The sequence below is a fragment of the Bombyx mori genome, chromosome 23 (genome assembly GCF_030269925.1).
Source record: "Bombyx mori chromosome 23, ASM3026992v2".
Taxonomy (NCBI): domain Eukaryota; kingdom Metazoa; phylum Arthropoda; class Insecta; order Lepidoptera; family Bombycidae; genus Bombyx; species Bombyx mori.
Genome location: NC_085129.1, coordinates 647,233 through 665,950, shown reverse-complemented (window position 1 = coordinate 665,950; position 18,718 = coordinate 647,233). Strand labels below are relative to the sequence as shown.

Sequence of the window (18,718 nt, the reverse complement as noted above, 5' to 3'; positions counted from 1 at the left end):
GTCCAGGGCAGAGTGTTAAATGCGTTGGCGATGTCAAGAGACACCGCCAGCGCCACCCCACCCCGAGAAACGGCCTCGTCCGAGAGGGACCGCACGCGAAGAATTGCATCCACGGTCGAACGGCCCTCCCGGAAGCCGTACTGCTCCGCCGACAGGTCAGGCCCCACCCCGACCAGGTGCCGAACGATGCGGGCAGCCAGAATACGTTCCAGCAATTTTCCCGCCTCGTCCAGCAGCACGATAGGACGATACCCGGCGGCTGTATCCACCGGGCGCCCCTCCTTCCTCAACAACACAAGTCTACCCGTCCGCCAGAGCGACGGAAACCGTCCCGACTCCAAGCAGCCATTATATAGCTCAAGGAGCCGGTCCCCCAGGGCACCGAGGGCCAATCTTGAAAAAAAAAAAAGCTTAGTCAACTTTTATAGCCGTTTCTGTTATAGACGCGTCTGTTACGTTCAAAAGCAAGGAGGGAGTTGTTTACAGGTGAAAAATTACTCCAACCTGCTTTACAAACATCGGATAATCCAAACACACTTCAATTGGGGGTTGATGCTTCCCGCTTCCGTAGGTTTAACCCGCGATTCCCTACAAGTAACCCCTGGGTGGTGCTAAACGGGAGCCGAAAACACAATCGGTGGTAGGACCTAGTCCGACTGGCTGGCGACCACCCTCCAACTAGAGTCTGCCGCCAAATAGCCTAGCTGTGTTCCGGCATGTGGGTTGGAGAGCCAGTTCTATTCCTTTCCTTTCCTCCTCCTTGTTGGGGGTGAGTCTTGGTGATACTTGGAACATGCAGAGCAAACGTGCGCGCAAGCCCGCGGGGCGTGGGTTGCTGACGGGGGTATAGGGAGACCCAGTGAAACGGTGCCTGCCGCCGCCCGCCGGTCAGTAGGGGACCTGAACCTGGGTGTCACAACTAAACTCCGCCCCAGGAAGCTGTCCCGCCAACCGGTGTAAAATCCTGTCATGCGGTCGTCGTGCCGGAGTCGGAGACCGGAGTGGATCCCGGCGATCGTATGCAGGGTGGACTGGGGGCCCTTCCATGCCCTGCGTCAGCTTCTCGCGCAACCCCGGATCGAGTGTTCATTGTGCCCTGCGCTTTATTCAGGTATTGCCTTGATCTCACCTCTAGCATCCTACCTCTCCAAATCCTTACTCTCCAACTAAAATTATGAAAGTCGACAAAAGAAAAAGAGTTTTTTCGGCGGATCCCCATTCCACGTTTAATGTGGATTTCAGCAATGTCAGGGGCCTACACAGTAACCTTGACGCCGTACATCACCACCTTGAGACGGCGCAGCCTGCCCTCTTTTTCCTGACTGAGACGCAGATATCTGCCCCGGACGATACGTCGTACCTCGGATACCCCGGCTACGCATTGGAGCACACCTTCCTGCGTAAAGCCGGGGTCTGCGTGTTTATCCGGGAGGATGTCTGCTGTCGTCGGCTTCGGGGCCTCGAGCAACGGGACCTGTCCCTCTTGTGGCTACGCGTGGACTATGGGGGCTGTACCAGAGTCTACGCTTGCCTGTACAGGTCTCACAGCAGTGATGCGGGGTCAGCTCTGTTTGAGCATGTACAAGAGGGGACTGACCGCGTGCTTGAGCAGTACCCATCTGCGGAGGTGGTGGTCCTTGGTGACTTTAACGCTCATCACCAGGAGTGGTTGGGGTCCAGAACCACTGACCTCCCGGGTCGGGCTGCCTACGATTTCGCCTTGTCCTACGGCCTCTCACAACTGGTGACACAGCCCACCCGTGTCCCAGACATTGAGGGGCACGAGCCTTCTTTGTTGGACCTTCTGCTGACCACTCACCCAGCTGGATACAGTGTGGTGGTCGACGCTCCACTTGGATCGTCTGATCACTGCCTTATCCGTGCTGCCATACCACTCTCTCGTCCTAGTCGTCGAACGACGACCGGGTTTCGAAGAGTTTGGCGGTACAGGTCAGCAGACTGGGATGGAATGCGTGAATTTTACGCATCCTACCCATGGGGGCGGCTCTGCTTTTCCTCCGATGATCCTGACGTCTGTGCGGACCGACTTAAAGACGTGGTGCTTCAGGGAATGGAATTATTCATTCCATCTTCTGAGGTGCCCGTTGGGGGTCGCAGCAAACCCTGGTATAATAAAGCCAGTAGGGATGCTGCACGCCTCAAGCGATCTGCATACGTGGCATTTAATGTTGCTAGGAGATGCCGGGATCCTGATATCTCGGAGAAAAGGCGGAAATTTAACGCCGCCTCTAGGTCCTATAAGAGGGTTATTGCCAAAGCGAAGTCGGAGCACGTTGCCAGAATTGGCGAGCGACTGAATAGCTATCCCTCTGGGAGCCGTGCTTTCTGGTCGCTAGCTAAGGCTGCAGAAGGTAACTTCTGCAGGTCTAGCCTTCCACCACTGCGTAAGTCCAATGACAGTCTGGCTCATAGTGCGAAGGAGAAGGCTGACCTTCTGGTCAAGCTCTTTGCCTCATACTCGACTTTGGATGACGGAGGAGCCACGCCGCCCAACATCTCCCGGTGTGACAGCTCCATGCCTGAGATTCGCATCACACAGCGTGCAGTCAGGCAGGAGCTTCGGCTTCTTGATGTCCATAAGTCGAGTGGGCCAGATTGCATCCCCGCAGTGGTTCTAAAAACATGCGCCCCTGAATTGACACCCGCGCTAACGCGTCTATATCGCCTCTCGTACAATACGAACAGGGTTCCGTCTTCATGGAAGACTGCTCATGTCCACCCCATCCCCAAGAAGGGTGACCGGTCGGACCCCTCGAATTACAGACCTATCGCGATAACTTCCTTGCTTTCCAAGGTGATGGAGCGAATCATAAACATCCAACTTCTTAAGTATCTTGAGGATCGCCAGCTGATCAGTGACCGGCAGTACGGTTTCCGTCATGGTCGCTCAGCTGGCGATCTTCTTGTATACCTCACACATAAATGGGCTGAAGCCTTGGAAAGCAAGGGCGAGGCTCTCGCTGTGAGCCTTGACATCGCGAAGGCCTTCGACAGGGTCTGGCATAGGGCACTTCTATCGAAGCTTCCAGCATACGGGATCCCTGAGGGACTCTGCAAGTGGATCGCTAGCTTTTTGGATGGACGGAGCATCGCAGTTGTCGTCGACGGCTGCTGCTCCGATACCATGACCATCAACGCTGGTGTTCCACAAGGTTCGGTGCTCTCCCCCACGCTTTTCATACTGCATATCAATGACATGCTATCTATTGATGGCATGCATTGCTATGCGGATGACAGCACGGGGGATGCGCGATATATCGGCCATCAGAGTCTCTCTCGAAGCGTTGTACACGAGAGGCGATTAAAACTTGTGTCTGAAGTGGAGAACTCTCTGGGGCGGGTCTCCAAGTGGGGTGAACTGAATTCAGTTCAGTTCAACCCATTGAAGACACAGGTTTGCGCGTTCACTGCGAAGAAGGACCCTTTTGTCATGGCGCCGGAATTTCAAGGAGTATCCCTGCAGCTTTCCGCGAGTATCGGGATTCTGGGGGTCGATATTTCGAGCGATGTCCAGTTTCGGAGTCATTTGGAAGGTAAAGCCAAATTGGCCTCTAAAATGTTGGGAGTTCTCAACAGAGCGAAGCGGTATTTCACGCCTGGACAGAGACTTGCGCTTTATAAAGCGCAGGTCCGACCTCGCGTGGAGTACTGCTCTCACCTCTGGGCCGGGGCTCCCAAATACCAGCTACTTCCATTTGACTCCATACAGAAACGGGCTGTTCGGATGGTCGATAGTCCTGCTCTCGCGGATCGCTTGGAACCTCTGGGTCTACGGAGGGACTTCGGTTCTCTCTGTGTTTTATACCGCATGGTCCATGGGGAATGCTCTGAGGAATTATTCGAGATGATTCCTTCATCTCCTTTTTATCATCGCACCTCCCGCCATCGGAGCAGAGTTCATCCATATTATCTGGAACCGCTGCGTTCATCGACAGTGCGTTTCCAAAGATCTTTTTTGCCACGTACCATCCGGCTTTGGAATGAACTCCCCTCCACGGTGTTTTCCGAGCGCTATGACATGTCCTTCTTCAAACGAGGCTTGCGGAGAGTTCTTTATGGTAGGCAGCGGCTTGGCTCTGCCCCTGGCATTGCTGACGTCCATGAGCGACGGTGACCACTTACCATCAGGTGGGCCGTAGGCTCGTCTGCCTACAAAGGCAATAAAAAATAAAAAAAAAAAAAAAAAAAAAAAAAAAAAAAAAAAAAAAAAAAAAAAAAAAAAAAAAAAAAAAAAAAAAAAAAAATCTGGCAGACGAATATTTTCAACGATGGAGTTAGCAAGTAAGCCTTGACGCTCAGCCAATTATGTCCCTCCCTGCACCGTGCAAGGGGGATGGTACTAATCGATAACCTCTCACCCCCTACCCTGTTAGTTCAGCGGGAGGCTTCATGTATAATATTTTCGACACGGAAAATATTTTATGTGAAAAAATACTTGTATGCTTTGAAATTGTTGATTATTTGAAAATTTTGGTAAAAAATGGTAACTATTGAGTTAGAATTATTATTCCTTGTACTTATTATGCGAGTTGATCGTACAACATGTGTTCACGGATGATTTCACTCACGGTGAAGTTTTAGTGACATGCTTGTGACAAAATTGTTATCCATACATACTCTGGGTATTAATCACTGGTAGTTGAACGTGTGATATTAGTACGGATTAGTGGCATTCACGCTGTCATATAATTTTCAGGTAAAAGCCGTTGATAAGCTATAATAATTCGCGATTTTCGTTCGAGTTGAGGATTTGAAAGAAATAAGCATTGTTCCACAAATAGAATTCGATCTCGCGATGAAACACAAGACCAAGACTATCTCCTATCTCCCTCTGACGTGTGAACGACATCTTATCGAGAGTTCCGTGACATTACACGCGAAAGCTGCTACAGAATTATCTTATTTTTCACGTCAGCTGTCCCACACGTTCCACACGATTAACTGACGAAAAAAAAGCGTATATTGTAATAAATTTTTTCAAAATTCTTTTTTCAATTGCTCTTATCGGTGAACGAGGTTATGACCTACTTGGTGTTAAATGTTTACCGTATCCCATAAACATCACACCACTCGCCGTTATCATGATCTGCGGTAATTTATACAAGAACGTTGTCGATGTCTGTGGGCCCTCCATGCCACTACTTATCAGTTACCTACATTCGATAAGCCATGCTAGTAGGTAGGGTATTGAGTGTACGCATTATCTTCACGAAATCTCAATAATGTATAAATTCACAAGTCGTGAATGTACGATCAAGACCAAGGTCGCACGCACGGCTGTTCGGCCGATTTAGAATTAAAAAATTGCTTTCCTTCTGTTGGTCTACTCTGGAACGAGTATCCTTTGTTGGCGTTTCAAGGGTGACATTGCAACTGTTCCTCTTCAAATGTGGTTTTAAAAGAGCCCTCAGTAGCGACAGATAATAGAATGGCCATACCGTTGGCATTGCGCTTATCCTTGAGCAACTGTTAACACTTACCATCAGAAGGGCAATAGGCTCCTCTGGCTACCATGGCAATGAATAAAACGTTTACATAAGTGGCACGTTTCGACTCGCGGACGCACATTTGAATCGAGGTTATTTTAAAGGGTCTTTGATCTTTGGATCATTGATCCGAGACGGATGCATCTCGTATTATTTTAATGGCACCTACCCCGTTCAATGTAACATTTTAGAAAATACATTTGATACGAAAATACACGTTTTATGAAATAGCCAATAATTTCATTGTACACGGACAAGAGGCATTCATGACATTTACAATTATATGCAAGACTCATCGTTTTCAAAATATCTGATCATTGCCCACGATCGAGTCGGTCGCGGACCGCTCCAGTGGCCGTCGGGAGCCAGTCAGGTGTGAAACGTTTTTATTGCGGAAGACTGGACGCGTGAAAAAAATAAAACTCGTCGTGTTCGCACAAAACGCAAATTGTTCTCCTTGACATTGATCTTCACTCTTGTATAAAATACATTCACTATCAAAACATTGTGTATATAGAGGGACTTTTACTGGTGTCAAAGAATGGCAAATTTAGTTGTGACCCCCAATGACCGACATAATTTTGCGGAACACACATATTTTTGGTAGAAATATGAAATAGGTAAAATTGCGTCACGCCCGGTGAAGCTAGCATAAGCTCTCGAGATTGCTAGCAATAGGTAGAGTAGTGGTACACATCTCTGTGGGCGAGCTAGCATCTAGCCTCTGTGCTGCCAAGCTCTATTACAATCAAGCTTCAGCTTTTTTATCCTATCTATGCTGATAGCTTTGAGAGGCTATTTCAGCTTCGCCCTAACATGTAGGTGAGTTCGCAGGGGTCAAACCTGACGACGTTGCTAACACGAACCCTAGCAAGAGCCGTGCTTCGCAGAATCTACCACGGGATCGGAAACGCGACCTACTGAGAAGATCCGGCGAGAAACTTCAGCCCTGATCGCCATTCATTTGAAATCACCGCTCTCACATCAAGTAAGAAATCTAATCATTAATTCGTGTTCTTTTCAGTCGCATGCACTCTTGGCAGTGGTCGTGGTCATCATTTCGGGTGGTGGTGCGCTTCACCAGACGTCGCCATTCCTCGCGTACCGCGGCCCTTCTTGTGTACTCGTCCATTTATAATTAGAAATAAATATGCACAAACATAAACGTAATGAGAAATAAAATTACGTCTGGTATAATATTTCGAGAACACTCCTGCAATTGTTTTAAAAACGCACAGAGCACGCGTTCAATATTTAAGATATTTGCCAAGAACGAGTTCGACTTGTAAACAATCACTGTGCTGTATATACGTACATATAAACATATGTTTATGTAGATGTAGACAAATACAATTAATAGAACAATACACAGGGAAGCAAATTACGAACACTCAAATATTCCCAAAGAAAATTACTTCTAATTTTTTTATGTTAATCAATATTTCTTTAAGCATTTTGCAGTTCACATAGGCCTACACGATAACTGCTCGACTCTTTAAGCAAGTCGTGTGTAATGTATGCGTGTATAATTATTACGATTCGGTCAGAACGTTAATTAGCAATGGAAACTTGCCCAAAACAAACGTTTATTGTGCTATATATGAATGCCATTCGTTTTTAAAATGTTAACGTTCGTGCTTTTTGGCTTGCGCTCTTAACTTTGAAACTGCACGAAAATCTTAGTAAATAATTCCATTACCTATATTAGGCAGAGTTATGATGGTATCGAATTATAGTATATGAGTTTAGGACACCTAGCCGATAAATCTTCTTTGTAATGAACCTTCATAGAATAATGATCGTAATAAGTCAAAAAGACGTTACTTCATTGGAGACCAGTTTTTAAAAAGTACGCAATAATATGGACATAATTGTGCATAAAGTTTCCAATCAACACATTACCTGGTTATTATTCGATTTGCTGTAATTTAAATTTCAGAACCAACAAAGCATCCGTCTAATGAGTTCGATATTTATACAGGATTCACGTATTTCGTCAAAGATCTTTTTGGTTTATATCGAGCACTTTTAGCTAACTTGAATACCCCCGTCGCATGCGACGAAGGGTTCGGAGAGTAAACTAACACACACAGCACACTGAGCTTCTCGCCAGATCTTCTCAGTGGGTCGCGTTTCCGATCCGGTGGTAGATTCTGCGAAGCACCGCTCTTGGTAGGGCCAGTGTTAGCAACGTCACCAGGTTAGAGGTCCATGATCTCACCTACTCGCTCAGTGAATCTAGAATGACCCCTCGAGGTCACTAGAATAGGTAGGAAAAATAACGGACAGTGATCTCTTCCAGACAGCTAATCACTGACTTTACATTATGTACACACATCATTTGAATGTGTGTAGGTGGGTAGTTAGTTTGCTGCCCTACTATAACTTGATATTTTTGCTTTTAACAGACTAATAACGAACAATAGACCGGTTAAATATAATAGTATTGAAAATGATATCATAATGACAAATAATTTAAAGGAAAACGCGCAGTTGTTTATCGGTGTGGCTTTCCGCTCGTGTCGTTGGCGAATTCATTTGTAACGGTCGTCGCCCATTATGATTGCGACCGGATATGTTAGTATTGTTTGTTATATAAATGGCCAGAGCTTCCTTGCACACGAAGCCGTAACCGGAGAATAGACAACAACATATCGCCGTCCGTCATATTATCATATATGTTATAGGCTCAATAGGGCTTTTAACTGCATAAAACACTTACGCACGGTATACTCGTACATAACATAACTTATTAAAGTGATTACAATTAAAACATGCATTTGAACCCTTTTAGAGCTGAGCTTATTTCCACAAATTTTGCAATAATTGCTGATTCTTTTTAAAAGTACCTTTTACAAATAACAATACATAATTCATATCAAAATAATTTTAAATGATTACTTATAAAAATATTATTAACTCATTAAAAACGTTATACATATTATTATGTGCCTTAAGACACGTCCGTATAGGTCGATACCTAATACCTATAATCAAACTGCACAATAGTCGGTACTTCGACGCTCCGCACTTTATACGCATTAATAGAGAATAATCTATCGACGGTTCGCGCTTAAGGGTTAAAGTTTAATTTTCAAAAAATTGTCGTCTGCATGAATGGCGATGAAAGGCGATTGCATGCAGCAGAGATGCGAATGTTGCGATGGATGTGTGGAGTAACGAGAATGGATAGAATACGGAATGAATATGTTAGAGGAAGTCTGAAAGTGGCACCTGTGACAGAGAAGCTGAGGAGTGCACGTTTGGGATGGTATGGACATGTGATGAGACGAAATGAAAATGAGGTTGTTAAGAGAGTGTTAACTATGAATGTGGAAGGATTTAGAGGAAGAGGTAGACCTAAGAAGAAATGGATGGATTGTGTGAAAGACGATATGGGTAGGAGGGGAGTGAGCGAAGAAATGGTATATGATAGAAGAGTATGGAAGGAGAAAACATGTTGCGCCGACCCCAGGTGACTGGGAAAAGGGCAGGATAATGATGAATGATGTCGTCTAGTTCAGTAAATAGTTTTATTTTATTGAATAAGGAATGGCAATAGTGGCGATAAGGAGGTTGTGTCGCATATCTCCTAATGAATAATTGTACAGATTATTTTGACGGTCAATTTTGGGCTTCAATGTCTCATCTATTTCGAGGTAACGGTTAAATATCAATGTAACAATCATTTTATTGCTTAGATGTGTGGACGAGCTCACAGCCCACCTGGTGTTAAGTGGTTACTGGAACCCATAGACATCTACAACGTAAATGCGCCACACACCTTGAGATATAGTTCTAAGGTCTCAGTATAGTCACAACGGCTGCCCCACCCTTCAAACCGAAACGCATTACGGCTTCACGGCAGAAATTCCTGGGTATAACGAGTATTTAAAAGCTTTCAACGACTCTCATTGAAATAAACAGTTTTCTTATTATCTATATGTCACAACTCATGTTAATTTATATAGTTTTACTTTGGTTTTAGTATAAAAGCTCATAATATGATGGCGCGTCTGCTAAGTGCTGGCAAATTAAAAAAACGATTAGGTATTTAATTTTAGACTCGTTTTGAAGCAATATGTTGGAAGTGAAAGGGACTTAAATGGCACACTTAGGTGAAGGATCACGCGGCCCTATTGTGAAGTGGTTACCGAAGCAGACATTAAAACGTATTTGTCGTCCTCGCTAGCCACCGAGAGACGAAATCGACGTGTAATTTAAATAATAATTGTAATTTAAAAAATAATCAGATTACTCAACACGATAACTTAGTTCAATTTTATAAAATTCAAGATATGAAAATGAAATTCGCCAAATTTTCAAATCTATCTTTCAATTCTTGGTAATAATGAAACAAACTATCAACTTATACAATCTTTTCAAATTATCATTCGTGCTGTTTAGTTACCATTAAGTTCTTCGCGATTTTTTTTAACACATGCGAAAGTTATCCTTAGAGCGGTGATTCCGAATTATAAGTAGGTGTGTACATGTGTACGAACTGTCCTTAAAAAACACAATATTTATCTATCTTCATGAATGTCTTTTGTTATTAATGAATATTTTAATTAAAGTATTGAGCAATAGCATCGTGTCTCTAAATAAATTCCACAATTGTACATAGGTATCTAAAGTTGATAGAGCTTGTTTTAAGAGCGCACGAGCTGCATAAAATCCTAATTTCGTATCGCAGTCACGTACGTGCGTTCCGATTCCGTTAGATGTCACTCCAATACTCATAAAAACTCGGCTCGGGTTATAATAACCTTTATTCATTATAAGTCTGTAATGTCCGGCAGCAGATTAACAAGTCCCCCCCTCTCCTAGCTTCCCGTTTTTTTAAAACACAGTTCCAATCTTCTTCTTGTTCTTTCACGACCTCCATTTGACTTTGTGAGTGCGTCCAGACTTTCAGATATGCCTGTCCTTCCTTTCAGCATGGCACAAGCATGACGAGCAACATCGAACATCTTTCGCATTTTTGTATTGGGAATGCGATCTCTGAGATCCACGCTGTGAATAATGGGTTGTAGTTTTTGACATAGCTTCAGGTTCCTAAAGTCAGGTCAAAGACAAATTGTGCACGGCAGGTGAGGATGCTTTGGGGCGAATTCCTTTCGGTGTCAATTGGCTACCACACTTTTGACTCCAAACACATTACGTTGTAATTCGATGTAGGTAATTCAAGAAAGCACCTCAACAGTGCATACTGAAAGTTACAAATATAATAGGTAGGCAGGCGAAATGAGATATTTTCCAAACTGCACAACATTTTCGCGCTATCAATTCTCCGCTTCATCATTAAGGAAGTAGAATTTCCGGTGCTCTGTAAACGTATCGTTGACTGACGCATAAAATTATGAGAAAAAATTACTGCAAGTCTGAGTTTTTATAACGCATATAATAATTTATTAAACCAAACAAACACTATAATAGATGTAAAGGTAGCACAAGTAAAGAGAAATAGTAATGTTTCTATGAGCAAAGTGCTTTACGCATCATTTTATGCTCAATTTCTCAGTTTGTCTACTTTTTTACGGACTTGTGTTAGTATTGATCTACAACATTCTTCCTGGGCACGTTGTATCAACATCCGTGCCACAAACCCGTTTCAAATTGCCAAGTATGTATTGTGTTTCAGTGTGAATTGAATGCTATTGTTACAATTAGTCGTGTGACGGGTGTCCGTTTTCAGTTCACAAAATGGAGGGGAAACTGTTATCGTATAATTTGGAATTTCGTTTTTTTTGAAAATCTATTATTTAATCTATATTTGTTAATTCAGTCAATTTTCCTCCAACGAACTACTACATTATTTCCTCGTCTGTTATTTTGTTGCCAATTAACGCCATTTAATAAGGCTTTTTATCAGATTCATCAACACATTTATATATGTTTACGTTAAATTAACATTTGCTTATTATTCAGTACATGGTCACGGTAAGTTACAAATAGTAAAATATATGTACATACATGAGCAACTATGACACTCTTTCACACCTGATGGCGACCAATAACCAAACAATCAACGAATGTACAATGCACTAAAGTAATAATAATAAAAAAACAATAATATACTTTTCCTTCGTACAGTCGTTGCTAGAAAAATTTGTCCCAATTGTCGGTTCATGATTATCTTAATGAGCTGGAATAGGGAAACGCTACTTCCTAATACAGTACTACTTTTGAAACATTTCTGCATTATTCACCTTAATTGAATCAAGTAGTAGGTAACTGACTTTGCAAACGAAAGACGCTTTATCGTAATTTTTAATCAAACATATAAATGTTTAAAATGTGACGAGAATATTTTACAGTAGTATTATTACCAGAAACAAATAAAGTCTTATCTGGCTAAGCCGCAAGTAAATAGCGGAGGCTGAATAAGTTTCCTATTCACGACACGGACACGCATATTATAATTTTATATTATACTGTTCCCCGCATATTTCAACGTGGTAATGATCGTTCGGGCGTTGTCTCGTGACACTGTAGGTAAACATTTTCAATCCTTATCAATTATTTTCGTACCGTACGTGTATTTGTACTATTAAGTATTTTACAAGTCAAATACATTTAGTGTTTAAGTTTTGTGAATTGTTTAATTGTAATGATATATAGCATTTCCATGAAAATTGTGTTTTGTAAAACACGGGAAGGGAATTAAATGAAGAAAGCTCCGACTACGGGCAATCTAAGCCGCTAGCATTGTGACCATACTTGACATCAATGCTCCTCTATCAAACATTGTCACCTTAACGTAGTAAACAAACAATATGTGTGGATACATTAAGATCAGATTTTTTTTGATTGCTTAGATGGGTGGACAAGCTCACAGCCCACCTGGTGTTAACTGGTTACTGGAGCCCATATACATCTACAACGTAAATGCGCCATCCACCATGAGAGCCATAAGTTCTAAGGTCTCAGTAGGTACAGTTACAACGGCTCCCCCACCCTTCAAACCGAAACACATTACTGCTTCACAGTAGAAATAGGCAGGGTGGTGGTACTAACCCGCGCGGACTCAAAAGGTCCTACCACCAGTAAATGTTGTGCTCAATATTAAAATTTTTTGTATTTTTCACTCGCTGAGATATTACCATTCCAAATATATATGAATATAATCGTCGTCACTGCTGGTGTTATCGCGTCAAACCCAACAATGTCAACTATCGAATGCCGATACTATATTTTTAATTGTTTAAAAACAAGCTGTCTTGTTTTTAAATAATGATTTCGTTGTCTTCGTTGAAGGTCTCGAACACAAGTCAGAAGAGATCTGAACCGTTATTTCAGACTAACGTTCGCCAACATTTACATTCGTTCTCATTTCCAGTTGAATTAAAACTTGTTTACATTATTAAATCATCGTGATAAATTTCCAAACGTTTACATTTCAACGGCCCGATTAACGCGTGTTGACATCGACTTATTGATAAGTCAAAGAGTTTTCGTAACATCATTTTTTTATCCTACAACGGGTTTGAGTAATTGAATATACCTTCGAAATTTCAATGGCTTCGAAAGAAAAATATTTTAATCGCGCCTTTTTTTTCAATATTAAATTGTGTAATTAATTTAATAATAATTAATGGTAAATAATACTGGTATTTCCAACTTTTCCAATAGTTTCTATGGTCACGAATAAGATCCTCTTTGTTTCTTAAATTCGTGTCAGTTCGTTTTGTTTGATCCCGTAAGTGAAAGTGCAAGAGAAACTTAGATCTTCATTAAACTACAATTATTTTTGAGCTTAGCTGTTCAACACCAAATTATTCTAAAATTGGTACGAGACTTAACAGTTAAAATAATTCCTTTACGATAAATACAAGTGAAGAATGTGATAAGGTCATTATTTATTATTTAAAAAAGGATGTGTGATGATCTCATCGTAATAATAATCGGTCAATCAATTAATTGAATGAATGAATAAGCTTTTATTCAGACCCATATTAAAAATATATGATTAAATATAAAAAACAAAAAACTTAAATTTAATGTAAACCTTAAAGAATGTGATAAGGTCATTATTTATTATTTAAAAAAGGTTGTTGATGATCTCATCGTAATAATAATCGGTCAATCAATTAATTGAATGAATGAATAAGCTTTTATTCAGACCCATATTAAAAATATATGATTAAATATAAAAAACAAAAAACTTAAATTTAATGTAAACCTTAATCTAGTCTCTTAATTGAATTTTTTACTTTTTTTCTATAGATCTGTTTCACTCGATCAATCAATTGATTAAACAAATTTAAAAATAAAATCGTGAAAGCAATTTCCATTTTTGTGAATTGAATTAACTACACAGGAAATAATTTAAACCACCCACCCTCGTGCGAGAGTACAGAGACGAATAATAATTGATCGTTTGACAAATGGACTTGATATTTGCAGCTTTTGTTTGAATACCTAATAAGTGTTGTCATGTTATTAACAGCTACTAGCTCCTTTCCGTACTGAATCCATTCCATTGGAATTATACCTTAAAGCCAAATTAATTTCAGTTTCATTCATGTTTACCCACGTTAGCGTAGAAAACGAGTGATAACGTTTTTATCGGGGCAAAACGCACAAACACAGGACGTGCAATTAACAAAACCCCGGCTTGTATAAACGATTAAAGTGATCTAAATTATTTACAGTTTGAAGGGAGAATAATTGCCGAGCGTCAACAAACATGACTGAACGTTCAAGCGGTATTTAATTTTACCGTCCTTGAGACGACATCAAAGATAACTGCTGCTCAACAGTAAAACTACTATGGGTTAGCGCAGACTAGACTTGATTGAGATTAATTTTTTGCTTTTCCGATTAAAATTGCCAGCTCATGTATTAAGATGATTAATGAGGAGATTGAACTTCTGTAGAGAAATACCAGAGTGATTAAATTAGACGCACTTTAGTAGAAATTAACTGATCTAGAGTGAAACGTTCAGCGAAAATAAAATTGACAACGACAAAAATCATTATACCTTATAATTTTTCCAATGATTTATCATCAGGTACACATTTTATCAGCCACATTACGTACGTGAATCTAGCGATAAAACAACGATTACATACTAGATACCGTAAACCAAACAGGTTTTATTACATTCACAATCATTCAAGTGAACAGAAAAAAAAGAAACTGTGTTCGTATTATCTTAACAAGGAAAATAATTAAGTGCATAGAAAAGGTTAGGGTTCACTCCAGAAATAATAGATATTTTTTTTCCTACCTACGCTGATGGCCTTGAGAGACTATTTCAGCGTAACCTTAACGTGTAGATGAGGTCGCGGGGCTCAAATCTGACGACGTTGCTGACACTAACCCTAGCAGTAGTGCTTCGCAGAATCTACCGCCGGATCGGAAGCGCGACCCACTGAGTAGATCCGGCGAGAGACTCAGTGGGCTGTATCTGTGGGTTAATTTACTCGCCGAGCCCTTCGTCGCAAGCGACGGGTTCGACGAGAACGATGACCGGTGCTTGTAGTACCTAAAAACACCGTTAGTGGATGGGGTGGATCCGAAATGACGTGTTTTGGGCGACGTGGACTGTTTACTATTCGGTCCGCATGATCGGAAATGGAAATAATAGAAATAAAGCGAGCGAGATATAGGAGACAGGAATTTTCGAGTCGGCGTAGGGGGGTAGATATCAACTCATTACGTTACATTTAATTGAAACGGCTATATTGAAGTATTGAAACTTTAGTCTCATCAAACTTTAGTTTTAATTAGAATCAGTTTTTTTTTTCACGTTACGATAAGTTTATTGAATTGTGCTGTGAATCCCTCTCGTAAATGTTTCGGCGTTTATTGCAATATTACAACATAACCTTATAAATTTTGTGAAACACCAATAAGTGTCATGTTGAAATTGATGGGCGTCATATACAGCACCGCAGCCGTTAGAAGTATTAGACTGTATTATGCCAGAACGAGATAATCTTTGGTGATATCACACCGATTACAGAAGAAAATTCTGTATTAGATGAGCTAATTCATTAGGATAACTTGAAAACTGTTTCAAGCAAATTCTAAATGTAGCTCTGCCTAAATCAGGGGCCACAGCCGTTATGAAGAATATGATCGAAATTACCTAGAATTTCTTCCGACGATATTGCTTCGAGGGATAAAAAAGGTCTGTCCTAACTATGCAATTAAAGTTTACATCATGACACACTACTGGTCGTAAATTTTGTAACATAGTTGACAAACTAGTTAAAAATTTGCTAAACAATAAACAAGTTTTATCGTTACGTTTCCCGCGAGGGTAGGTAGTAAACATTTTTAATGCAAGTTACAGCACTGACCGAACATTCACGACAACAATAAAACTTTACAACACACTGTATAAGCTACATCGAGGGTAGTTTCAAGCGACCGCTTTATTTCATCTGTGCTTACCGCGTGTTTCATTAACTAGGGTATTCTCATTTGAAGTGAAACAAAATGTATGGAATTACATTATGTAACGCCACTTTTCATAGGCTGAAACGTTTTAAAATACTTTTTTTTAGAGTGCGGTTGGCTGAAGAAATATTTTGCAGATTCTATAACAGTTTTGGAAATTTCAGTGTTCTATTTTTAATTATTTTGCATAGATCATATGGTTTTATGTGTACTCACCGTCCGCGTCTACTTCATTGATCATGTCTTGAAGTTCGGCTTCTGTGGGGTTCTGTCCTAGCGACCTCATCACGGTGCCCAGCTCTTTGGTCGTGATGGTGCCATCGCCGTCTTTGTCGAACAGTGAGAATGCCTCCTTAAACTCGGCGATCTGTTCTTCCGTCAGCTGATCCGCCTGCAATATTTATGAGCGTTTTAAAACACTATTTATTTTTAATCAAATTTGCGTATATATTTTATCATAAAACGAATAAAAAACAAACAATAGGTAGTAAAAATCTATCGCAAATTGAAGGCAGCCACTTCCTAACTGAAAAAAAACACAACTTTACAAAACATTCAATCACAAAACCTCAATTGAATCAAATTAAAAAAAAGAACTGCATGATTCAACGCCACAGTAAAGGACATTAAAAAAAACTGTCAAGCAGAAGCCTATACGTACAGCCATGACGACCATAGTAGACGAGGATTCGCAACAGAAGACCGGCAGGCAGACTGGCAAAGTGCCAACAAAACTCTGCCGATAAGATACCAGGCAGAGATTATGTATAATTACCTACTCAAACTGACACGTCACAATGCGGCACAGATAAATATAACATACTGCATTGGAACATTTATCATTATGGCTTGCGATAATGTTTATTGTTATTGATATAAACTTTTTAGACCGAATTTATAATTTAGCCTAAATCGTTTCGCGCTATAATTAGTAATACGATGGCACAAGCCACAATCGTGGATCCACAAGTTCCGATAAAGTTTGATTCAAATAGATTCCTGAAATTGCAAAATAACCTCATTTGGCACAAAATGTTGTTATCAAACATTTGGATCCGAGCCTACATGGAAGTAAGCCTTATGAAAAATATTATTTGAAATAATTATGCGATTAGTCTCGGTAAGATATATATTATGATGTTCCACGACCGCACATTTCAATCATACCATTAAAATTACAACTTTTGTCGTATAAACTAACACTTGTACATGTTTTGCATGTACATAAAATATAATCATACTCTCAGGCAGAATAGTCTCTTTAAAGTTTATTTTGATAACAATATCATTTTGAAACGTATTCAACATATAGATCCGCTGATTCATGTTTAATTGATCCGAATAATGCACGGCTGTATTGTACAGCACTTAAAGTACTTCACGGCCAACTGCCATTCGACTAGGCGCCTGGCATTCTTGAGGTGTACTGAGAACAGCCTTACTTACCTAAGTAATTAGTGGAAGTAGAGAGTATTGTAGGCCTATACCAATATGTAAAGTTATAGTGTTATCTCAACAACGAAGCGAAGCACTAATGCGTTCGTTTGGAATCGATCAATACAATTGAAACCTCTGCATTTTATCCCTCATAATGGGTAGAGAGAATTTAAGCGGTTACTGAATCCACACACGGATGAAACAAGATTTAAGTCCTAGTTACTTTGAACTAACACATATCGACTATTTAAAACGCAATGCAAGATTATTTAACATTAGAAATATGCACACGATGATAGAACCGCGTATAGGCGGATTTAGAAAATACCCCACCATCAAAGTATTGACAGTTTACTACTATTTTTATTTATTACTGGTGGTAGGACCTCTTGTGAGTCCGCGCGGGTGGGTACCACCACTCTGCCTATTTCTGCCGTGAAGCAGTAATGCGTTTCGGTTTGAAGGGTGGGGCAGCCGTTGTAACTATAATTGAGACCTTAGAACTTATATCTCAAGGTGGGTGGCGCATTTACGTTGTGGATGTCTATGGGCTCCAGTAACTACTTAACGCCAGGTGGGCTGTGAGCTCGTCCACCCATCTAAGCAATAATAATAAAAAAATTTGGTTGTTGTGGGCCGAAAGTTTGATGATTAGTCAAGTCATGGTCTGTGGGCGAAAAGCAAGTGCCAAGCAAAATTCAAATATAGACACATTGCTAAGAGCCAGTTTTTTTCCAGGAAAATCAAGAAGCTCCATGTATGTCCAATCTCGAATTCACGGCCGCTTAAATGGGATACTACTGTACTAAGAGCAATATATTTTTAATTTAACTATGTTTTAGTTATCAATAACATGAATAACTAAACAAATAAATCTAAAAAATATAGTGATGCACAGTCACTAACTTGTTCACATTGACACAGTAAAAATAAAACTAATATTACTTGATATAACTATGTTGTATTCTACACAGTAGGCAATAGGTATGAAATACCTAAGTTATGATTCAACGTAGGAACACAAATGTATGAGGCATAAATTAACATTTTTTGTACAATTCCGATACAACTACACTTTTTAATGTTGAATTATTATTTAGATTCAGCTTGTTAGAGACAATAATCATTTGAGCTGAAATATCACTCCCTTTTTAATAAATTAATTTTAATACATAAACATGCTTAATGGATTCTTTTTTATTAGATGTGAATAGTCTCTTTAAGCACTATCGGAGGGTACCAAAATGATGTTAGCCTAAGAATCGCTTAAGCTACATTTGACAGGGCCACAAGAATTTATTATCTTAATTTTAGTTCCAATTGTAGTTAGTAGGTAAATATTACACTATCATGTCACTTG

General features: G+C 40.4%; 1 protein-coding gene across 3 annotated transcripts in view; it reads right to left on the bottom strand.

Moving 5' to 3' along the window:
• Window positions 1–18,718, bottom strand: part of LOC692927 (calmodulin) — a 36,684-nt gene that overhangs the window by 15,650 nt on the left and 2,316 nt on the right. For 2 of the 3 annotated variants that reach the window (XM_062675125.1, NM_001046769.1), the window contains 1 exon segment: window positions 16,138–16,312. In XM_062675125.1, the coding sequence (XP_062531109.1) occupies window positions 16,138–16,312 (175 nt within the window). 3 annotated transcript variants of the gene reach the window in all.